Consider the following 22,071-nt stretch of genomic DNA (forward strand, 5'->3'; position numbering starts at 1 on the left):
ACCTCATCTGTAAAATGGGGATTAAGACTTTGAGCCCCATGTGGGACAACTTGATTACCTTGTTTCTACCCCACTGCTTAGAACAGTGCTTGGCACAAAGTAAGTGCTTAACAAATACCATCATTATTTTTATTATCATTTCACAGATGAGGTAACTGAGGCCCAAAGAAGTGAATAACAATAATAATAATTGTGGAATTTGTTAAGCGCTTACTGTGTGCAAGACACTGTACTAAGCACTGGGATGGATTCGAGCAACTCAGTTGGACACAGTCCCTGTCCCATATGGGGCTCACAGTTTCAGTCCCCATTTTACAGAAGAGGAAACTGAGGCACAGAAAGGTGAAATGATTGGCCTAAGGTCACACAGCAGATACGTGGTGGAGCCAGAACTAGAACGCTTGTCCTTCTGAGACCCAGGCTTGGGCTCTGTCCACTACGCCATGCTGCTTTGGCTGTTGCTGCTGCTACCTAACAACAGCTTCCATTCTCATCCTTCCCACATCAGCTAACTGGACCCTCAAATGATCCAGTACACAGATGGGAGCTCAATCCATGTTTTAGTGTAAGGTGATGATGGGGGATTAACGGTGAGTTCGTTCCTATTCCATTCAGGATATTTAGCTAAATTAAAGGCAGAATTTAAAATCAGAAAGTTTATTTTCTTCACTTTCACAGATCTGACCTACGTTCTCTTATGAGATCAGGCTAAACTCAAGAGCTGAACATACCCGAGGCAATATTTTGTCCAAGCACTGAGAAATGCCAGAATTAAACAAAATATCAGCAGCACTTGCTGTTAGGTCATTATTAGATTTTGCTTTCCTTGGGGACAAGGACTGCATCTTTTAGTTCTATTTTATGTTTTACAAGCATTTAGAACAAAGCTCTGTACACCATAGGGACTCGGCTCAATAACTGCTGATGACAATGATGAGGACCTCATTTAAATGTATACACAATAATAAAATATGGTTTAAGAAAATAAATGTGCCTTTTACTGTATTTGCTACACTAATAAAAATATGACAACTTTTGTTTTCACTCTGCTGTTGCATTGCTACATTGCAAGTAGATGGGCTATGTCAGCCCATTTCTGCCTCAAGGTCTATTTGTGAAATGTTGATCAAAGCTGGTTTAGGATGAGGTTACTTTTTTGGCCAAATTTTAGGTCTCAAGAATCGAGGGAGCTTTCTTTCAAAGGTGTCCGCATTCTCGGCTACATACCACATTGATGCAGCTTCATCTCATCCATTTATTCAGTTGTATTTATTGAGCGCTTATTGTGTGTAGAGCACTGTACAAAGTGCTTCCTCATGGCCAGGGAAAGTGTCTACCAACTCCATTACATTGTACTCACCTAAGTGTTTAGTTTAGTGCTTGGCACACGGTAAGCGCTCAATAAATACGATTGATTGATGAAACTGCTTATTAGAATTTGATGTGTAGAGTGCTTTCTGGGCACTAGCAAAACTGCTCAAGAAGCCAGATGTTGTCTTTGATAGGTCGAGCATCAGAATCATGGGAAGGATTGGGCACCATCACATTTGGTGAGAAACACAATGGTACTAACTTCATTCTTACCCAAGTAACCTTCTCACGGTATCTCGTTCTCATCTCCCTCACCTCTGATCCCATGGTCACACACTTTAGCAAAACGGCATGGCATAGTGGATTGAGCAGAGGCCTGGGAGTTGGAAGGTCATGGGTTCTAATCCCTATTCACCATTGTCTGCTGTGTGATCATGCGCAAGTCACTTCACTTCTCTGTGCCTCAGTTCCATCATCTGTAAAATGGGGATTGAGACTGTGAGCCCCACATGGGACAGGTCCAATCCAATTTGCTTGTATCCATCCCAACACTTAGTACAGTGCCTAGAACATAGTAAGTGCTTAACAAACACAATTATTATTATTATTATTATTATTATTATTCAGTTTTTCCTGGAGCTGCCCCTCCCTTTGTACAATAATAATAATGGCATTTATTAACTGCTTACTACATGCAAAGCACTGTTCTAAGCGCTGGGGAGGTTGCAAGGTGATCAGGTTAATCCCCATTTTACAGATGACATCACCGAGGCACAGAGAAGTTAAGTGACTTGCCCAGAGTCACACAGCTGACAATTGGCAGAGCTGGGATTTGAACCCATGATCTCTGACTCCAAAGCCTGGGCTCTTTCCACTGAGCCACGCTGCCAAACCACAGCTCCCTTCCATTTTTAAAGCCCCTTGAAATCCCACCTCCTCCAGGAGGCTTTCCCTGATGAATATTTCTTCTCAGCACTTACACACTCAAAGTCACCTGTAGTACTTATGCATATACTAATTTATTTACTCTACTTTTCGTGTTTCTCTGTCCATCTTTCCATTCTCTTCTAACTTCTCAAATGTAAATAATTTTGTTTGTTTCCCCTACTCAATTGATCTTTGAGGGTAGGATCACATCTTCTCATTCTACTCTTTCTTCCAAACACTATTGTTATCTCGCCTCTTGAAGAAAATGGTGGTCTTCCTGATGTGTTTTCTACCCGTGTTAGTACATGAGATGATACACTGGTTCAGCAGGAGAATTCATTGACAGCTTTTGGCTTTCTTAGCATGTGTATACCATTTCCCAAGTACAAGTTGGTGCATAACCTCAATGTATTTCAAGTTTACTACCATCCACGACATTACTTAGATCTACCAAATGGGTTTGTATTATTTTCACATTTTGTATAAGTGTACTTTCAGCCATCATTGATGTCCAGTAGCTCCTGGTTGACTATCTCTGGGAGTTTGCTGCTATGTACAGACACCTGTTTTTATGACTATTGTTATATCTTAGTATAGTGCTCTGTGTACAATCAGCGCTCAATAAGTACGATTGAATGAATCTTCAAGTGGGGCTCGATAAAATATCAGTCCCTAGTGGCACACTATTTGATGATGATGATGATGATGATGATGATGGTATTTGTTAAGTGCTTACTGTGTGTCAAGCACTTTCTATACCCAGGGGTAGACACAAGGTCATCAGTTTGGAGGCAGTCCCTGTCCCACATGGGCTCACAGTCCCAATCCCCATTTTATAGATGAGGCAACTGAGGCACAGAGAATAATAACAATAATAATAATGATTGCGGTATTTATTAAGCATTCAGCTGTGTGCCAGGCACTGTACTAAGTGCTGGGGTGGATACAAGCAAATCAGGTTGGACACAGTCCTGTCCCACATGGGGCTCACAGTCTCATTCCTCATTTTACATATGAGGTAACTGAAGCTCAGAGAAGTGAAGTGACTTTCCCAAAGTTACACAGCAGACAAGTGGCAGAGCAGGGATTTGAACCCATCACCTTCTGAGTTCCAGGTCCCTGGTCTATCCACTACAGCATGCTGCTTCTGCCCAAGGAGACAGCAGACAAGTAGTGGAGCTGCAGAAACTGCATGGTATAGTGGATAGAGTATGGGCTTGGGAGTCAAAAGGTCATGGGTTCTAATCCCAGTTTTGCCATTTCTCTGCTGTGTGACCTTGGGCAAGTCATTTCATTTCTCTGTGCCTCAGTTACTTCATCTGTAAAATGGGCTTTCAGACCACGAGCCCTACACGAGACAGGGACTGTGTCCAGCCCGATTTGCTTGTATTCACCCCAGATGGAGAAACTAACAAGACTGAATCATAATCACTGCTACAGACAAAACTTGACCTTCCGTTATACTTTGCCATCTCCTCCTCGCCTCCCTCCCTCCAATCAATCAATCAGTTGAATTTATTACTGTTACTATCACTGTGTGCCAAGCAATGTACAAGCACTTAGGAAAGTACCATCTAACAGAGTTGGTAGGCAAGTTGGCTACCCACAAGGAGTTTATAGTCTAGAAGTCTAGAGAAGCAGCATGGCTCAGTGGAAAGAGCACGGGCTTTGGAGTCAAAGGTCATGGGTTCAAATCCCAGCTCCACCAATTGTCAGCTGTGTGACCTTGGGCAAGTCACTTAACTTCTCTGGGCCTCACTTACCTCATCTGGAAAATGGGGATTAAGACTGTGAGCCCCATGTGGGACAACCTGATCACCTTGTAACCTCCCCAGTGCTTAGAACAGTGCTTTGCACATAGTAAGCACTTAATAAATGCCATTATTATTATTATTATTATTATTATTATTATTAATAATATTATTAGAAGGGGAGAAAATGTTGGCACTTTAGAGATAGAAAAAAACTCTCCCGGAACTGTGGGAGTGCTTGGCACTGTTGTCCACCCTAGCCACATACTCCAGAAGAAACAGGCACTGACTGCATTTTCCCTAAAGGCTTAGCATAACAGACTCCACTGTATGCAGGGTTTAACAGGATATGTGAGGAATAGGTGCCGGCCCCGCAGAAGATACTGTAATGGGGAGGCCTGACACTGATCAAAGCGGCTACGCCGTGTCCAAAACAACCCCATCCTGTATGGGCGATGACTCCTCATAACATTTCCTGACAACAGGGTGCCAAAGTTTCACACGCCCGGGAATTCTTTGTGTAGCTCAGATGGGGAAGCAAATAAAAGGGAAGAAGTGGCTGGGATTGGGGCTGTTCGTCCCTCGTACCTCTCAGGAGGTGAACGGGCGAGCAGTCAGCTTTCCTACCTCTACTGCTGTATCTGAACTCATGTCTCCGAATCATTTTACCTATCTGCGTCACCACCTTGGGTTCTCAAACCCTGCAGCCGATTTACACCAGGTAACTTGTCGATAACAGCACCAAATGTGGATTTCCTTTTTCCAGAAAGTAGAGCCCCAGAGAGTTTGTGAAATTCTGCCTGCACCAGGTGACTCCTCCTTGGAGGTCACAGGGCAGCAGGGCAGCCTAACTGACACACAAACTTGGCAAACAAGCTGCATTTACTGTTCACCAGTTTCCCTTTCATTTTCCTAACACTGTCGGTGAGTTCTGCCCAGTGACTGATGAGACATTCAAATGCTGCCTTTCTGTTGGAGGATGTATCCATACGAGTCAATTTTTCCAACTGATCCTGCCCAAGGAACTTCAGTCCCTGGAGAGGTGATCCTGGCTGCCACCAAACCATGGAAAATCTACCCTGCTGCAGGGGCAGCTGGCTGTGACAGCCCAGGGAGGAGTCGGGCTGGTGAGTCTAGGGGGACCCTTTTCTTGGGGAGGGACCTGAATTTTGGGGAAATTCTTCTGGACTGAGGAGGTGGAGTAGGGATATTAACAGGATGTAGAGGGTGATGTGGGGGGATGGGAAATGTCCTGAGGGCTACGCCTCCCCAGAACAAGTAGAAGTAGGGGGTGCTAGGGTTGGGGGTGCCCTCAAGAAGGGTGTGGGAGGGAGAGACTTAACCCCCCAAACTCCTTGGAATGGGTAGGGTCTCTACACCCCCACCCATTGACTCCAATCCCTGGACTGTTCTGGTTGCCAAATACCCGTAATCCTCCTGAACCCTGAATAGGGAGGGCTGGTCCTTCCTTTCCCCCACAGAACTCCTCACCTCGGGAAGCAGGAGGCAGAGAACCTAGGCTGACCTACCGCCCAGCCCCGGTTTCCTCCTCAACCTGCTAGGGGTGGGCATGCGGTCTGGGGAAACAGCAGGGCGTCTGGGGAGGGAACAAGAACAAGCTGTGGAGAGGGGCCAGGGTCCATCATCCCCCTGCCCCTCTATTCCCACCTGAGACTTCAGAGGGCAGTGGTGGTTGGGGGACAGAACTTGGGGCTGGGGAGCTAAGAGGAAAGAAGGAGCATCCACAGACCACACTGCTGACCCCAGGCCCAGGCGGTTGAGGGATCCTGTAGGAAGCTGCAGAGAAATAGGGCAGGTAGAGGGGCAGAAAGATCAAGGTGTGAAGTTGTGTTGTTACCCACCGTACTCTGGGGCACAGGGGAAGGAGAGGGAGAAATTGACTGCACATAGGGAACCTGTTGAGGCAGGATCCTGGCAAACTTGTTGCCCATAGTAAAGCCCAGAAAGGCACTGGGCAGTCATCTTGATTCTCCCCCTCCCAGCCTTCCTGCCCCCAGGGGAACCTTCCCTGTACTCCTGCTGGGCACTGGGACAGTGTGGCCTAGTGGGAAGAGCCCAGGTCAGCCAGTCAGGAGGCCCAGATCTAATCCAGGCTCCACCACTTACCTGCTTTGTTACCTTGGGCAAGTCACTTCAATTCTCTGTGCTTCAGTTTTCTCATTTGAAAAATGGGGAGAAGGTAACTTTTCTCTTTCTCCACAAATGGTGAGCCCTATGTGGGACAGAGATGGTGTCCAGTCTGACTATAGAATATCTACCTCTATCTAGTGCAGTCCACATATTAAGTACTTTACACATTTTATTGTTATTATCACCCAGTAAATGTGTGCAGGGGCTGCTGCAGATAGTACTGTGTTATTGAGGGTGCAGGGTCCTCCCCCTTTTTGTCTGCCTTCCCACCCTCCAAACCTGCCCCCGACACCCCGGCCTTGACTGGTCTGGGGAAGGTGGGGTGGGGATGGAGCTGGAGGTGGGGATTTGGCTTTAACTACCACCTCTATGTGGATGATTACCAAATCTATACCTCCAGTCCTGATCTTTCTCCCTCTCTGCTGTCTCACATTTTCTCCTGCCTTCAAGACATCTCTACCTGGATGTCCATCTGACACCTCAAACTTAATATGTTCAAAACAGAAAACTCTTTATCTTCCCCAACAAACCCTGACCTCCCACTGACTTTCCCATCACTGTAGGCCTCACCACAATCCTTCCTATCTCAAAAGCTGGATGTCAACCTTGACTTCTGTCTCTCATTCAATTCACATATTCAATCTATCACTAAAGCTTGTCGGTTCAACCTTCATGACACTGCTAAAATCCATCCTTTTCTCTCCACCCAAACTGTTACCATGTTAATCCAAGCATTTACCCTACCCTGCCTTGATTACTGTATCAGCCTTCTTGCTGACCTCCCTGCCTCCTGTTTCTCCCCACTCCAGCCCAGACATCACTCTGATGCCTGGATCATTTTTCTACAAAACCATTCAGTCCATATTTCCCCACTCCTCAAGAACCTCCAGTAGGTTACCATCCACCCCTGTGTCAAACAGAAGCTCCTTACCATCGGCTTTAAAGCACTCAATCACCTTGCCCCCTCCTACCTCACTTTGCTGCTCTCCTCCTATAACCCATACCACACACTTCGCTCCTCTAATGCCTACCTTCTCACTGTACCTCAACCTCATCTATCTTGCCCCAGATTTCTTGACCTGTCTCTGGCCTGGAAAGCCCTCCCTCTTCATATCCAACAGACAATTACTCACCCTTACTTCAAAGGCTTATTGAAGGCACATCTCCTCCAGTAGGCCTTCCCTGACTTAGCCCTAATTTCCTCTTTTCCCACTCCCTTCTGTGTCATCCAGACTTGCTTCTTTTATTCACCACCTCCACCCCAAGTCCCACAGTACCTATATAAATACGCCTAATTTATTTATATTAATGTCTGTCTCTCCCTCTAGACTGTAAGCCCTTTGTGGGCAGGGAATAAGTCTGTTACATTCTTGTGTTGTCATCTCCCAAGCACTTAGTACAGTGCCCAATAAACAGTAAGCACTCAATAAATATGCTTGATTGCTTGATTGACTGATTGGAGCTGGGGCATCCCCTTCTTCTCCCCCTCTTGGGTTAGTAACATTGTGGGGTTAGAGGGATCTGTTGGGGGATTAAGCTTGGCCTCACCCATCCCTGTTCTGGGCACCAAGGGGGCTAAGGAATCTGGCACATTGTGGAGTTGGGGGAATCTTATTCCTTTCTCTCCTCCTCTTGCCTCCCCACCCCTTCCACCCTGACTAATACTTCTGGGGGTCAGGGGCACAGGGGAGGTGGAAGGAAAAAGGGGGTTGGGGGGCAGTGGCAATGCCCCAACTCTAACTTTCCCAGAACAGGGATGGTGGTCTCTTCCCTTCCCTCTCCACACCCCCACTTCCATTGTTGAGGATAATCTCTGTACTCACGGGGACCCTGGCTTCTCCCACATTCCCTGCCCAGCTGGTGTCTGTCATGGATGCCGGGACCCCGCAAGGACACGAAGGTCCTCAAAGTGGGGAAACAGTTCCCACCACATGGTTCACACAGGTCCGGTCTGGGTCTGGAAGAAGATCCAGAAACTGGAGAGTCTCCTCCCACAACTGTTTTTATTGCTGACTGTAATAGGGCGTGGAGGGGAATCTAGTCCAGAGTCCAGTCCCCGCTCTGTTCTACATTCACTTCCACAGTGGCTGCTTGGGGCAGGGTGAGGTGGTAGTATTTTACCAAGAACCAGTTCACGGGCACCCCTTGGAGGCTGGGACCCCTTATAATAATAATGATGGTATTTGTTAAGTGCTTACTATGTGCCAAGCACTGTTCTAAGTGCTGGGGTAGATACAGGGTGATCAGGTTGTCCCACATAGGGCTCACACTTTTAATCCCCATTTTACAAATGAGGTAACTGAGGCCCAGAGAAGTTAAGTGACTTGCCCAAGGACACACAGCAGACCAGTGGTTGAGGTGGGGTTAGAACCCACATCCTCTGATTGCCAAGCCCGCTCTCTTTCCAATAAGCCACCCCTTGAAATGCCCAGTCCATCACTCGGCTCTGCAAGACTCCTGCACCCCTGCCCAGACTCTGGAGATGCTGAATGGGGACAAAGGAAGTATTCCAAAGCTCTTGTTGATCTTTGACCTCTGTTCTCAAACCACCAACTCACAGGTGTACCGCAGCTGTAAATTTCCCAGGAGATCCTGGCCAAGGGGCTGCAACCCTGACCCAGCTGCCCATGTTGAAGCGAAGAACAGATTTTGGTCATCTCCCTGACCACCCAGAGGGACAGAGACTGTAAGTTGTCTGTCAGAGAGTGGGTGGTGGTAGGGAGGGGGTGTTGGGGATTGGTATTTGGGGGCCTGGGGTAAGAAAGTTTGTTTTGGATATTTGGTGACACATGTGACAAGAAGCTGATGTGTACCGGTGTCAGGTACGGGAGTCTCCCACTGCTGTGTGCCTCATGTTCCAGCCTTGGCCTGGCTTTCAGATGGTGAGTGACAGGTTTTGACTGAGCCGCTCTTGTCTCTCTATGGCCCCAGTGATGAAGAACATGGCAGGTTCTCAGAATCCTTCACATCCAAGCTCTTCGTCATCCTCCTCTTTCTCCAGCTGCTCACAATGGGTTCAGGTAGGAATTTCTTCCCCATTTCATGGTCTCATGAGGACATCTCAGAGGGATAAAATAAATCTCCAGCGGGTCATCAGTGTGACTGTTTCTCTCAGTGATCAGAGTCGAGGGGATAACATGTCCTCACAATCAATCATGTTCTTATTGAGCACTTATTCTGTGCAGAGCACTGTACTAAGCGCTTGGGAGAGTATGGTATGACAGAGTTAGTAGACACATTCCTTGTCCACAAATTGGTTACAGTCTAGAGGGGGAGACAGGCATTAAAATTAAATAGATGAATTATGGATATTATGTAATATCCATATTACTCTATTACTCTATTTATTACTCTATTTATTTTACTTGTACATATTTCCTATTCTATTTATTTTGTTAATGATGTGCATCTAGCTTTATTTCTATTTATTCTGATGACTTGACACCTGTCCACATGTTTTGTTTTGTTGTCTGTCTCCCCCTTCTAGATTGTGAGCCCGTTGTTGGGAAGGGACTGTCTCTATATGTTGCCAACTTGTACTTGCTCTGCATACAGTAAGCGCTCAATAAATACGATTGAATGAATGAATTAATGTAATAAATGAACTAGGGTAAGTGCTGTGGGGTTGAGGGTGGGATTAATGAAGGTGGCAAATCCAAGTGCAAGAGTGACACAGAAGAGAATGGGAGGAGAGAAAATAAGGCCTTGTTGGGGAAGGCCTCTTGGAGGAAATATGTTTTTAATAAGTCTTTGAAAGCAGGGGGCTTGATCATCTGTAAAATGTGAAGGGGAAGGGGGTTCCAGACCAGAGGCAGAATGTGGGCCAGGGTTTGGTGGTAAGATTGGGGTACAGTGAGTAGACTGGTATTAGAGGAGCGAAGTGTGCAGGCTGGCTTGTAGTAGGAAATCAGGAAGGTACTGTAGGAGAGGGCGAGCTGATTGAATGTTTTAAAGCTGATGGTAAGGAGGTTCTGTTTCACCTGTAGATGGATGGGCATCTATTGGAGGTTTTTGAGGAGTGGAGAAACATGGACTAAATGCTTTTGTAGAAAAATAATCCGGGCAGCAGAGGGAAGTATGGACTACAGTGGGGAGAGACAGAGAGGTCATCAAGGAGGCTGATGCAGTAATCAAGGGGGGATAGGTTAAGTGGTTGGATCACTTTGGTAGCAGTTGGGATGGAGAAGAAAGTGCAGATTTTAGCAATGTTATGAAGGTTGAACTAACAGGGTTTGGTGACAAATTAAATATATGTGTACAATGAGAGAGATATATTGAGGATAATGCTAAGTTACATACTTGTGTGACAAGGAGGATGGTGGGGAGGATGATGGGGCTGTTTACAGTGATGGGAAAGTCAGGAGGAGGACAGGGTTGGAGTGGGAAGACAAGTTTTTTTTTAATGTTAAGTTTGAGGTATCTGCGGGACATCCAAGTAGAGATGTCCTGAAGGCAGGAGAAAATGTGAGATTGCAGAGAAGGGGAGAGATAAGGGCTGGAGATGAAGATTTGGGAATCTTTTGCATGGAGATGGTACTTGAAGCCATGAGAGTGAATGAGTTCTCCAAGGGAGTGGGTGTAGATGGAGACTAGAAGGGGACCAGAAGCTCTAGGGCCTTAAGAGGACAGACAGGGAACAGCTCTGCCCTTCCTCTGGAGACTTGTGTCCCCCTCTCATTCAACCAATCAATCAATCAATCGTATTTATTGGGCACTTACTATGGGCAGAGCACAGTACTAAGTGCTTGGGAAGTACAAATTGGCAACATATAGAGACAGTCCCTACCCAACAGTGGGCTCACAGTCTAAAAAGGGGAGACAGAGAACAAAACCAAACATACTAACAAAATAAAATAAATAGAATAGATATGTACAAATAAAATAAATAAATAAATAGAGTAATAAATATGTACAACCATATATACATATATACAGGTGCTGTGGGGAAGGGAAGGAGGTAAGATGGGGGGATGGAGAGGGGGACGAGGGGGAGAGGAAGGAAGGGGCTCAGTCTGGGAAGGCCTCCTGGAGGAGGTGAGCTCTCAGCAGAGCCTTATTCATTCATTCATTCAATCATATTTATTGAGCGCTTACTGTGTGCAGAGCACCGTACTAAGGCTTGGGAAGTACAAGTTGGCAACATACAGAGACGGTCCCTACCCAACAGCAGGCTCACAGTCTAGAAGGGGGAGACAGACCACAAAACAAGGCATATTAACAAAATAAAATAAATAGAATAAATATGCACAAATAAAATAGAGTAATAAATACATACAAACATATATACATATATACAGGTGCTGTGGGGAGGGGAAGGAGGTAAGGCCGGGGGGATGGGGAGGGGGTTGGGGGAGAGGAAGAAGGCGGCTCAGTCTGGGAAGGCCTCCTGGAGGAGATGAGCTCTCAGTAGGGCTTTGAAGGGAGGAAGAGAGCTAACTTGGCGGATATGCGGAGGGAGGGCATTCCAGGCCAGGGGGAATGAGCCCCAGTACCAGCTCCTCTCTGACAGTCTGTCATTGTTACAGCTCAGTTTTTTGTTATTGGACCTGCTGAGCCCATCCTGGCTTTGGAGGGGGGAGATGCTGAAATCCTCTGTCACCTGAACACTAAGGAAAGCGCTGAGGACATGGAGGTGAGATGGTTCCGGTCCCATCCCTCTAACATCGTGCATCTGTATGAGTACGGAGAAGAACAGTTTGGAAGGCAGATGGATGAGTATCGAGGGAGGACAGAGTTGGTGAAAGACGCCATAGATTACGGGAGTGTGGCTGTAAGAATACGCAATGTCAGAGTCTCTGATGAGGGAAAGTATCACTGCTTTTTCTATGATGGCATTTACGATGAAGAAGCCACTCTGGAGCTGCAAGTGGTTGGTGAGTGTCTGCTTTTTCATTGTGACTAGTGGAGGATTTTTCTCTCTCATTCCTTCACAACTTCATAGACAGCCCTGTCCTTACCCAGAATCCCTTTCAGCTTCAGGGTTCTACAGTGTCCACTCCTCTTGCTCAGAGTCCTATCCAAGCTGCCTCCAACCCCGTGTTGATCCACAGGCAGCACTGCTCGGTGCAGTATTTCCCTCAAACATTTTCCATGGATCAGCCTCTTCCCCGGTCAGTTTCCGGACTGGATTCCCGTGATCCTGTATACCTTGGGGCTAAGATAAGGCTCAGGGCAAGGCACTCCCCTCTCACCGGCTGGACAGGTTTTTCCCAAGAAACATTTATGTTTTCTGATGTTGGGTTCTCTCTTGATTCAGAGGCTATGCAGGGTTGGGGCAGGACCCTGTTCTGGTGGTTCCAGCCCAGTCTGGTTAGGATGAGGCATGGCCATACGTGGGCCAGCTTACATTCCATTTTTATTTTTTAAAAGTATTTATAAGCACTTACTAACTGTATGACCTCGGGCAAGTCACTTCACTTCTCTGTGCCTCAGTTACCTCATCTGTAAAATGGGGATTGTGACTACGAGCCCCACGTGGGACAAGGATTGTGTCCAACAAGATTTACTTGTAGTCACCCCAGCGCTTAGAACATTGTCTGGCACATAGTAAGCACATAAAAAATACAACTATTATTATTATTGTTATTATTACCCAGACTTCCTACCCATCCATTTTGCTCCTCCAACGCCAACCTACTCACTGTACTTTGATTGTGTGCCTCTCACTGTCACCTCTTGTTCATGTCATCCCTTCTCCCTGGAATTCCCTCCCTACTCTTTATCATTATCATTATTATTACTATTGTTACATTTATACATTGTCCGCTCCTCCGCTGCTAATCTCCTCACCGTACCTCGTTCTCGCCTGTCCCGCCATCGACCCCCGGCCCATGTCATCCCCCGGGCCTGGAATGCCCTCCCTCTGCCCATCCGCCAAGCTAGCTCTCTTCCTCCCTTCAAGGCCCTATTGAGAGCTCACCTCCTCCAGGAGGCCTTCCCAGACTGAGCCCCTTCCTTCCTCTCCCCCTCGTCCCCCTCTCCATCCCCCCTTCTTACCTCCTTCCCTTCCCCACAGCACCTCTATATATGTATATATGTTTGTACATATTTATTACTCTATTTATTTATTTATTTATTTATTTTACTTTACATATCTATTCTATTTATTTTATTTTGTTAGTATGTTTGGTTTTGTTCTCTGTCTTCCCCTTTTAGACTGTGAGCCCACTGTTGGGTAGGGACTGTCTCTATATGTTGCCAATTTGTACTTCCCGAGTGCTTAGTACAGTGCTCTGCACATAGTAAGCGCTCAATAAATACGATTGATGATGATGATGATGATGATATTTGATAAGCCCTGATGCACCCCGAAGGAGCAGGTTTGTCCTTGAGCACTTAGATCCAGGAATGGAAGACTAAAACAAACAGACTCACTGAGTTTTGCTACTAAAGCCACGACTTTAATGCATAAACCTATGAGAAAGCTATGGCTATGGCTTTAATGCATAAACCTATGAAAAAAAGCTATGGTTTTAAAATCTATAAACCTAAGAAAAAGCTATGAATCCAATAAACAAAACATGCCCAAACCTTGAACAAAAGTATTACATCCCCCAGGGTCCCAAAAGCAAAGTTACCCAAACCTGGAACAAAAGGTATTACACTCCCCTAGGTTCTCAATGTCTTGCCCCACCACTGAGCAGTTCATGCGCATCCATGAAACTCTATACCAGATGGAGAGATCCTCGAACTCCTTTGCCTCTCTAGTTCTCAGTGGGTCCTTTTCGGAGCTTCGGGCCAGGCATCGCCGGGTCAGCTGAGCACACTCTGGGCTGTACTAGCCTCCGCTCCGGGTTGCAAGGGCAGCAGTTAGCCCAGGTGCACAGGGCTTTTATTGCAGAGGGGGCGTGGAAGTAGAAGCTGGGCATTTGTATTCCCCTGACCAACCGGGCAAGTAAATCATATCACTGCCATGTTTTGGAACAGATTATCTCCCTGCAACGTGAAACATTAAAGCTTCTTCCGCATGACCACTAATCACAGGCAGGGTGGACACAGGGAGTGGAAGCCTGAGGGGAAACAGTTTTTTCCTGTTCCATGAGGATCCTGTGGTGTAATAAAAACAATTTTGGTATTTTTTAAGTGCTTACTTTGTGCCAAGCACTTTACTGTTAGACTGTGAGCCCCCAGAGGGACATGAACTGGATTTAATTCTCAACTGTGTATCCTCTTCCATTCATTCATTCAATCATATTTATTGAGTGCTTACTGAGTGCAGAGCACTGTACTAAGCGCTTGCAAAATACAATACAGCAATGAAGAGAGACAATCCCTGCCCACAATGGGCTCACAGTCTAGAGGGAGGGAGACAGACATCAATACAAGTAAACAGGCATCAGTATAAATAAATAGAATTATAGATATACACATATATACACAAGTGCTGTGGGGCGGGGAGGTGGGGGGAGAGCAAAAGGAGCAAGTCATGGTGACGCGGAAGGGACGGGGAACTGAGGAAAAGTGGGGCTTAGTCTGGGAAGGCCTATTGAAGGAGGTGCGCCTTCAGTAGGGCTTTGAAGTGGGGAAGAGTGATTGGTGGATTTGAGGAGGGTGGGCCTTCCAGGCCAGAGGTAAGATGTGAGCCAGAGGTTGGCGGTAAGACAGGCGAGATCGAGGCACAGTGAGAAGGTTAGCCCCAGAGGAGCAGAATGTGTGGGCTCGGATGTAGAAGGAGAGAAGGGAGGTGAGGTAGGAGGTGGCAAGGTGATGGAGAGCCCTAAAGCTTCCAGTGCTTAGTACAGCGCTCTGAACCCAGTAAGCTCTTAATAAATACTGCTCCTATAATCCCTGGGGTACATACAAGATAATCAAGTCCCGCATGGGGCTCACATTCAAATTAGGAGGAAGAACAAGTATTTAATCCCCATTTTGCAGCTAGGGAACTGAGGCACAGAGAAGTTAAATGACTTTCCCAAGGTCACACAACAGACAAGTGGTAGAGTCCGGATTAGAACCCAGGTTCTCTGATTCCGAGGTCCATGCTCTTTCCCCTCTACCACATTGCTTCTCCTCTGCAGACAGAAATAATTAAAACCCAAGAATAGAGATGAGGGGAGTGAGACCCTCCAACAGAGAACACAGCACTTTCCCTGGGGAATCACGAGAGGCTCCTTTTCCTCCCTGACTCCCCCGTTGCCTCACCCCAACCTGGCTTTTGTCTTTCCCCCCAGTAGTCTCTGTGCTATCCAAACCACTGTGTCCCCAGAGACAGGAGGGAAGACCAGGGGTCACTGCCCATGCTGTGGGCTCTCAGTATGTTCTAGAGCAGAGACACAGCAAGGACCTGGGCCCCTGGTCATGCCTCCCCCCGCCATGCCACTCTAACTCCCCCAGAGTTATTTAGAGGGCCATACTTGCCCCATTTTCCCTCTGATGATATTTTTGGGAATTCTATTTCAGCTCCCCTCTTCCCGACAGCTTTCTCCTTGATGGTGGCCTTGGGTGTGACCCTCCCTGTGCTGGGACTGCTCATCGCTGGGGGTCTCTATTATCTCATCCGGAAACACCCCAGGGACAAAGGTAAAGCAGCGAGAATATTTCTGAAATATCTTCCTCGTGGCAGGGAAAGGCAGTAGACCAGACTGGGAAGGGAAAGACAGGTCAGAGGTCAGTACCCCCAGATACCTGGCAGAGACAGACCTCCAACACTGCACACACAACCCACAGCCTGACATTGTGTTTCCCCCAGAGAAAGGACCAACCGACCCTGTGTCTGTATAACCTGTCACTCATGGGGATGGGGAGAAAATGGGGAGTAGAAACTCCAGCCCTTGATCTAGTTCTGACTGGAGCCCATCAATACCCTTGTATTTTTCTGCAGTTCCCCTAGTACCCCCAGGGCAGCCACAATCCCAGTGGAGCAGGGAAACCTGAGCTCTGGGAAATCCCGACTAGTTACAACCAACAGGTTCTTCCTGGAGATTCCGGGGACAATGGTCACCATTCCTGATCCATGGATCACTCCCTGTGCAGTGAGGAGTGTTTCTGAAGGGCCAGTCCCCTGCTGCATGTCATAAAAACCAACTCCTCCAAATCCCTTTCATCCCTGCTAGCTCACCCCCGGTTCTGTTGTGGAGGGTCCCTGACTTATTTCTGTTCCTTTTCAGAGACACTCCTGATCATGCTCAGTAAGTTCTGTGTTTCTTTAACTTCAGTCATTGTCTCATACTGGTGTTCGTGTCCATTTCATCAGCCCAAGTGACGTCTCCTTTCTCGGTTCTCTTTGCAGGGCAGACGCTGGTAGAGTTACGCCCCAGTAAGTGACCCTAACATGCCTTGTAATATCGGCTCCCTCCCACCTCGGGGTCTGGCCCTCCTTGGCTTCTGTCCTGAGGCCCAGTCCCAAGGCCCTTCCCAGAACTCTTTGTGGCTTCTTCTCCCTTCATTCATTCAGTCGTATTTACTGAGCTTTTACTGTGTGCAAAGCACTGTACTAAGCGCTTGGGAAAGTACACTATATCATCAGACACATTCCCCGCCCACCACTCCTCCCACTCTTCTTTCTCCTCCCTCTCCTACTCCTCCCTGCTGCTGGCAGGGGCCCCAGGAACCTCTTGGAATGGCTGGATCAGAGTTGGGAGGGGGGTCACAGTGGAGGTGAAGGCCGAGGCCAGAATGGGGGCTCCCCAACGGAGGCCGGGTGAGGCCGGGTCCGGATGCCGGGGCTCTTCGGTCCCCGCTGCCCCCGCCGGGCAGCCCTCCTGGTGTCCACGGAGGGGCCGCTCCCGAGCTCCGCCCCGCCCGCTCCTCTGCCCGTGGCCCCCAGTGCTCACACATACGCTCTGTCCGCAGCCAACGTCACTCTCCATCCAGACACGGCGCATCGCTATCTCATCCTGTCCGAGGATCGGAAACGGGTGACACTGACATTCACATGGCAGGAACTGCCCGACAACCCGGACAGATTCACTGATAGTTACTGCGTGCTGGGCCGCGAGCGCTTCAGTTCAGGGAGACATTGCTGGGAGGTGGAGGTGGGAAGAGCTAATGTCTGGTATCTGGGGGTTTGTATGGAAAATGTGAGGAGAAAAGGGGCGATCTCGGAGTCACCTGCAGATGGATTCTGGGCTGTGAAGAAAGATGGAAATGGATACTGGGCGCTCACCTCTCCAACCGTCCCTCTCCCTCTGACCACAGCCCCCCTCCGGGTGGTGGTTTACCTGGACTATGAGGCTGGAGACGTCTCCTTCTATAGTGGCACTGACGGATCCCACATCTACACTTTCCCCCAAGCCGCCTTCTCGGGGACCCTCCTACCTTTCTTCCACCTTCATGGCTTCTATGGCTCCCTGACCATCTGCCCTGTGCCCGGTGGGGCTGGGGAAAACCCCATTCCTGTCCCTGCCCCCGCCAGAGAGACTCCAATGACCGCCCCAGGAGTGGGACCAGCCTCAGCCACTGGAGATGGGGATCCCCTCCCTGGGGCTGATGCCCCATTGCTCGCCGCCCAGCCCAGCTCAGGGGTCCCTCCTGCCCCTTAGGGAGCCGCCTGGCCCCTGCCCTCTGACCCCTGTATCTCTCCATCCGCTCCCAGGGCTGCAGCTGCCTAAGTGCCCTCCTTCTCTGCTGTGGAATGAGTGGGGAGGAAGGAGTGAATGGGGAAAACAGTGTGAGGAAAAGCCAGCAGGATTTAGTGGCAGCATGGAGAAGCAGCATGGCCCTATGATCAATGGGTCCGAAAGTCAGAGGATCTGGGTTCGAATCCCCACTCAGCCACTGCCCGTTTTGTTACCTTGGGTAAGTCACTTCTCTATGCCTCAGTTAACTCATTTATAAAATGTGGATAAAGACTGAGCACCATGTGGGACATGCACTGTGTCCAACCTGATTATCTTGTATGATCATAATTTTAGTACTTGTTAAGCACGTACTCTGTGCCAAGCACTGTTCTAAGCAATGGGGTGGATACAAGTTAATCAGGTTGAACACAGTCCCTGTTCCACACAGGGCTCACAGTCTAAGTAGAGAAGCAGCGTGGCCTAGTAGAAATTTTATGGGTCTGGGAATCAGAACTACCTGGGTTCAAATTCCTGCTCTGCCACTTCACTGATGTGTGACCTTGGGTAAGTCACTTCACTTCTTTGCACCTCAGTTAATTTATCTGTAAAATGGGAATGAGACTGGGAGCCCTATATGGGACGGGGACTATAGGTTAAGTAACTTGCCCAAGGTCACATAGCAGACATATGGCGGAGCCGGGATTAGAACCCATGACCTCTGACTCTCAAGCCCTTGTTCTTTCCACTGTGCCACGCTGCTTCCCACTGCTTAACAAATACCATCATTATTGTTATTATCATTTCACAGATGAGGTAACTGAGGCCCAAAGAAGTGAATAACAATAATAATAATTGCGGCATTTGTTAAGTGCTTACTGTGTGCAAGACACTGTACTAAGCGCTGGGGTGGATTCAAGCAACTCAGTTGGTCACAGTCCCTGTCCCATATGGGGCTCACAGTCTCAGTCCCCATTTTACAGGAGAGGAAACTGAGGCACAGAAAGGTGGAATGATAGGCCCAAGGTCACACAGCAGGTATGTGGTAGAGACAGAACTAGAACGCTTGTCCTTCTGAGACCCAGGCTTGGGCTCTGTCCACTATGCCATGCTGCTTTGGCTGTTGCTGTTGCTACCTAACAGCTTTCACTCTCATCCCTCCCGGATCATCTAACTGGACCCTTAAATGATCCAATACACAGATAGGAACTCGATCCATGTTTTAGTGATAAGGTGATGATGGGAGATAAACGGTGAGTTGGTTCCTGTTCCATTCAATGGATATTTATCTAAATTAAAGGCAGAATTTAAAATCAGAAAGTTTTTCTTCCCTTTCACAGATTTGACCTACATTCTCTTATGAGATCAGGCCAAAATCAAGAGCCATACCCGAGGCTATATTTTGTCCAAGCACTGAGAAATGCCAGAATTAAACAAAATATCAGCAGCAATTGCTGTTAGGTCATTATTAGATTTTACACTCCTTGGGGACAAAGACTGGATCTTTTAGTTCTAGTTCTATTTTATGTTTTATAAACATTTAGAACAAAAGTCTGTACACCATAGGGACCCTGCTCAATAAATGCTTATGACAATGATGGAGACTCACTTAAATATATGTGCAATAATAAAATATGGTCTAAGAAAATAAATATGTATTTTACTGTATTTGCTACACTAATAAAAATATGACAACTTTTGATTTCACTCTGCTGTTGCATTGCTACATTGCAGGTAGATGGGCTGTGTCAGCCCATTTCTGCCTCAAGGTCTATTTGTAAAATGTAAATCAAAGCTGGTTTAGGATAAGCTTGTCTGTCTCCCCCTTCTAGACTGTGAGGCCGTTGTTGGGTGGAGACCATCTCTATATGTTGCCAACTTGTACTTCCGAAGTGCTTAGTACAGTGCTCTGCACACAGTAAGCGCTCAATAAATATGATTGAATGAATTAATGTGTATATATCTATAATTCTATTTATCTACTTTGATGCTATTAATGCCTGTCTACTTGTTTTGTTTGGTTGTCTCCCCCTTCTAGACTGTGAGCCTGATGTTGGGTAGGGATTGTCTCTACTTGTTGCTGAAATGTACTTCCCAAGCACTTAGTACAGTGCTCTGCACACAATAAGCACTCAATAAATATAATTGAATGAATGAATGTGCAAGCATGGGCTTGGGAGTCAGAGGACGTGGGTTCTAATCCCAGCCCAGCCACTTGTCAGCTGTATGACTTTGGGCAAGTCACTTAACTTCTCTGTGCCTCAGTTACCTCATCTGTAAAATGGGGATTAAAACTGTGAGACCCACATGGGACAACCTGATTACCTTGTATCTACCCCAGCGCCTAGAACAGTGCTTGTCACATTGTAAGTGCTTAACAAATACCATCATTATTATTAGAATATATAATTGAATATACTCTATTATTTCATTTTGAACAATTTCTGTTCATCGCTTACCCTCTCACTCTTCTAACTGCCTCGGGTGAGTTCTACCAGTGGCGGATAAGACGTTCAAATGTCACCTTTCTTTCGAAGGGTGGTGCCCTTCAATGTCAAGTGTTGGAACGATCCTGGAGAAGGAACTTCAGGTCCTGGTGAGGTGAGCCTGACCAACCACCAAATAATGGAGAATCTGCCCTTCTTCCGGGGCTGCCGGCTTTGACGGCCCAGGGAAGAGTCAGGCTGGTGAGTCTGGGGGGACCCTGCTCTCAGGGGTGGGAGCTGAATTCTGGGGAAGTTCTCCTGGACATTGGACAGGAGTAGGTGTGAGTACAGGATGTAGAAGGCTTTGGGGGGTGGTGGGAGGGGTGAGAGATGTTATGAAGGTGGCCCCTGCCCCAGAACAGCTAGAGGAAGGGATGCAGGCTGGGTTGGGGGTGACCACAAGAAGATTGGAGGGGAAAGATAGAACATCCCAAACTCCCTGGAATGTTAGTCCATCATATTTATTGAGCACTTACTGTACGCAGCCCACTTTACTAACCACTTGGGGCAATACAATAACAGACATATTCCCTGCCCACAACCAGCTTAGAGTCTAGAGGGGGAGACAGACATTAGTATAAATGAATTACAGATATGTACACGAATGCTGTGGGGCTGGAAGGGAGGATGAATAAGGGGAGGAAGTCAAGGTGATATAGAAGGGAATTGAAGATAAGGAAAAGAGGGCTTAGGAAAGGCCTCTTGGATGAGATATGGGTTCAGTAAGGCTTTGAAGTGCGGGAGAGTAATTGTCTGTTGGATATGAAGAGGGAGGGCACTCCAGGCCAGAGGTAAGATGTGGGCAAAGCGTTGGTGGTGAGAGAGAAGAGACTGAGGTACAGTGAGAAGTTAGTATTTAGAGGAGTGAAGTGTTTGGGTTGGGTTGTTGTAGGAGATTAGTGAGGTGAGGTAGGAGAGGGCAGCATGATTGAGTGTTTTAAAGCCAATGGTGAGGAGTTTCTATTTGATATGGGGGTGGATGTGTAACCATTGGAGGTTCTTGAGGAGTGGGGGAACATATCCTGAACATTTGTGTAGAAAAATGATCCGGTCAGCAGAGTGAAGTATGGACTGGAGTGGGGAGAGACAGGAGATTGAGAGGTCAGCAAGAAGGCTGATACAGTAATAAAGGTAGGGTAATATAAGTGATTGGATTAATGTGGTAGGAGTTCGGATGGAGAGGAAAGGGCAGATTTTAGCGATGGTGTGGGGGTCATCATCATCATCATCATCATCAATCGTATTTATTGAGCGCTTACTATGTGCAGAGCACTGTACTAAGCGCTTGGGAAGTACAAATTGGCAACATATAGAGACAGTCCCTACCCAACAGTGGGCTCACAGTCTAAAAGGGGGAGACAGAGAACAAAACCAAACATACTAACAAAATAAAATAAATAGAATAGATATGTACAAATAAAATAAATAAATAAATAAATAAATAGAGTAATAAATATGTACAAACATATATACATATATACAGGTGCTGTGGGGAAGGGAAGGAGGTAAGATGGGGGGGATGGAGAGGGGGACGAGGGGGAGAGGGGGAAACTGACAGGATTTAGTGATGGAATCAAGGCAAGATTGGATAAAAATTTCATGGAGAAGGGGGTGGTCTACAGAGCTGAAGGAAGCTGAGAGGTCCAGGAGGATTTGGATAGAGAAGAAGCTGTCAGATTTGGCAAGAAGAAGGTCACTGGTGACCATAGCGAGGGCTGCTTTATTTGAGTGTTGGGGATCTGTCCCAAGGTGACCCTTGGGTACCAGCCATCTCAAGGTCTATGCTATCTCGGGGCCACCTGAGCCAGCAGGCGGAACTCGGAAGTGAGGGTGGTATACCGCCCCCACACTCAAAACTGCTAGATTGACAGCACAAGCTGGTAATACAGAAGGTGTCCCTCGCCCCCATGCCAACCAAACTAGGTATGGAGGAGGGAGAGGGCAGAGATT

General features: G+C 47.3%; 1 protein-coding gene across 1 annotated transcript; it reads left to right on the forward strand.

The window, feature by feature from the left end:
* Nucleotides 1-5,043: 5,043 nt before the first annotated feature.
* LOC119947152 (butyrophilin subfamily 1 member A1-like) lies at nucleotides 5,044-17,819 on the forward strand. The gene is made up of 8 exons (XM_038768713.1): nucleotides 5,044-5,116; nucleotides 8,701-8,826; nucleotides 9,072-9,160; nucleotides 11,666-12,013; nucleotides 15,540-15,659; nucleotides 16,247-16,267; nucleotides 16,369-16,395; nucleotides 16,932-17,819. Exons 2-8 carry the CDS (start codon nucleotides 8,768-8,770, stop codon nucleotides 17,618-17,620), a joined length of 1,353 nt encoding a protein of 450 aa, XP_038624641.1. The 5' UTR covers nucleotides 5,044-5,116; nucleotides 8,701-8,767; the 3' UTR covers nucleotides 17,621-17,819.
* Nucleotides 17,820-22,071: the final 4,252 nt, after the last annotated feature.

Source organism: Tachyglossus aculeatus, chromosome Y4, assembly GCF_015852505.1.
Source record: "Tachyglossus aculeatus isolate mTacAcu1 chromosome Y4, mTacAcu1.pri, whole genome shotgun sequence".
Taxonomy (NCBI): Eukaryota; Metazoa; Chordata; class Mammalia; order Monotremata; family Tachyglossidae; genus Tachyglossus; species Tachyglossus aculeatus.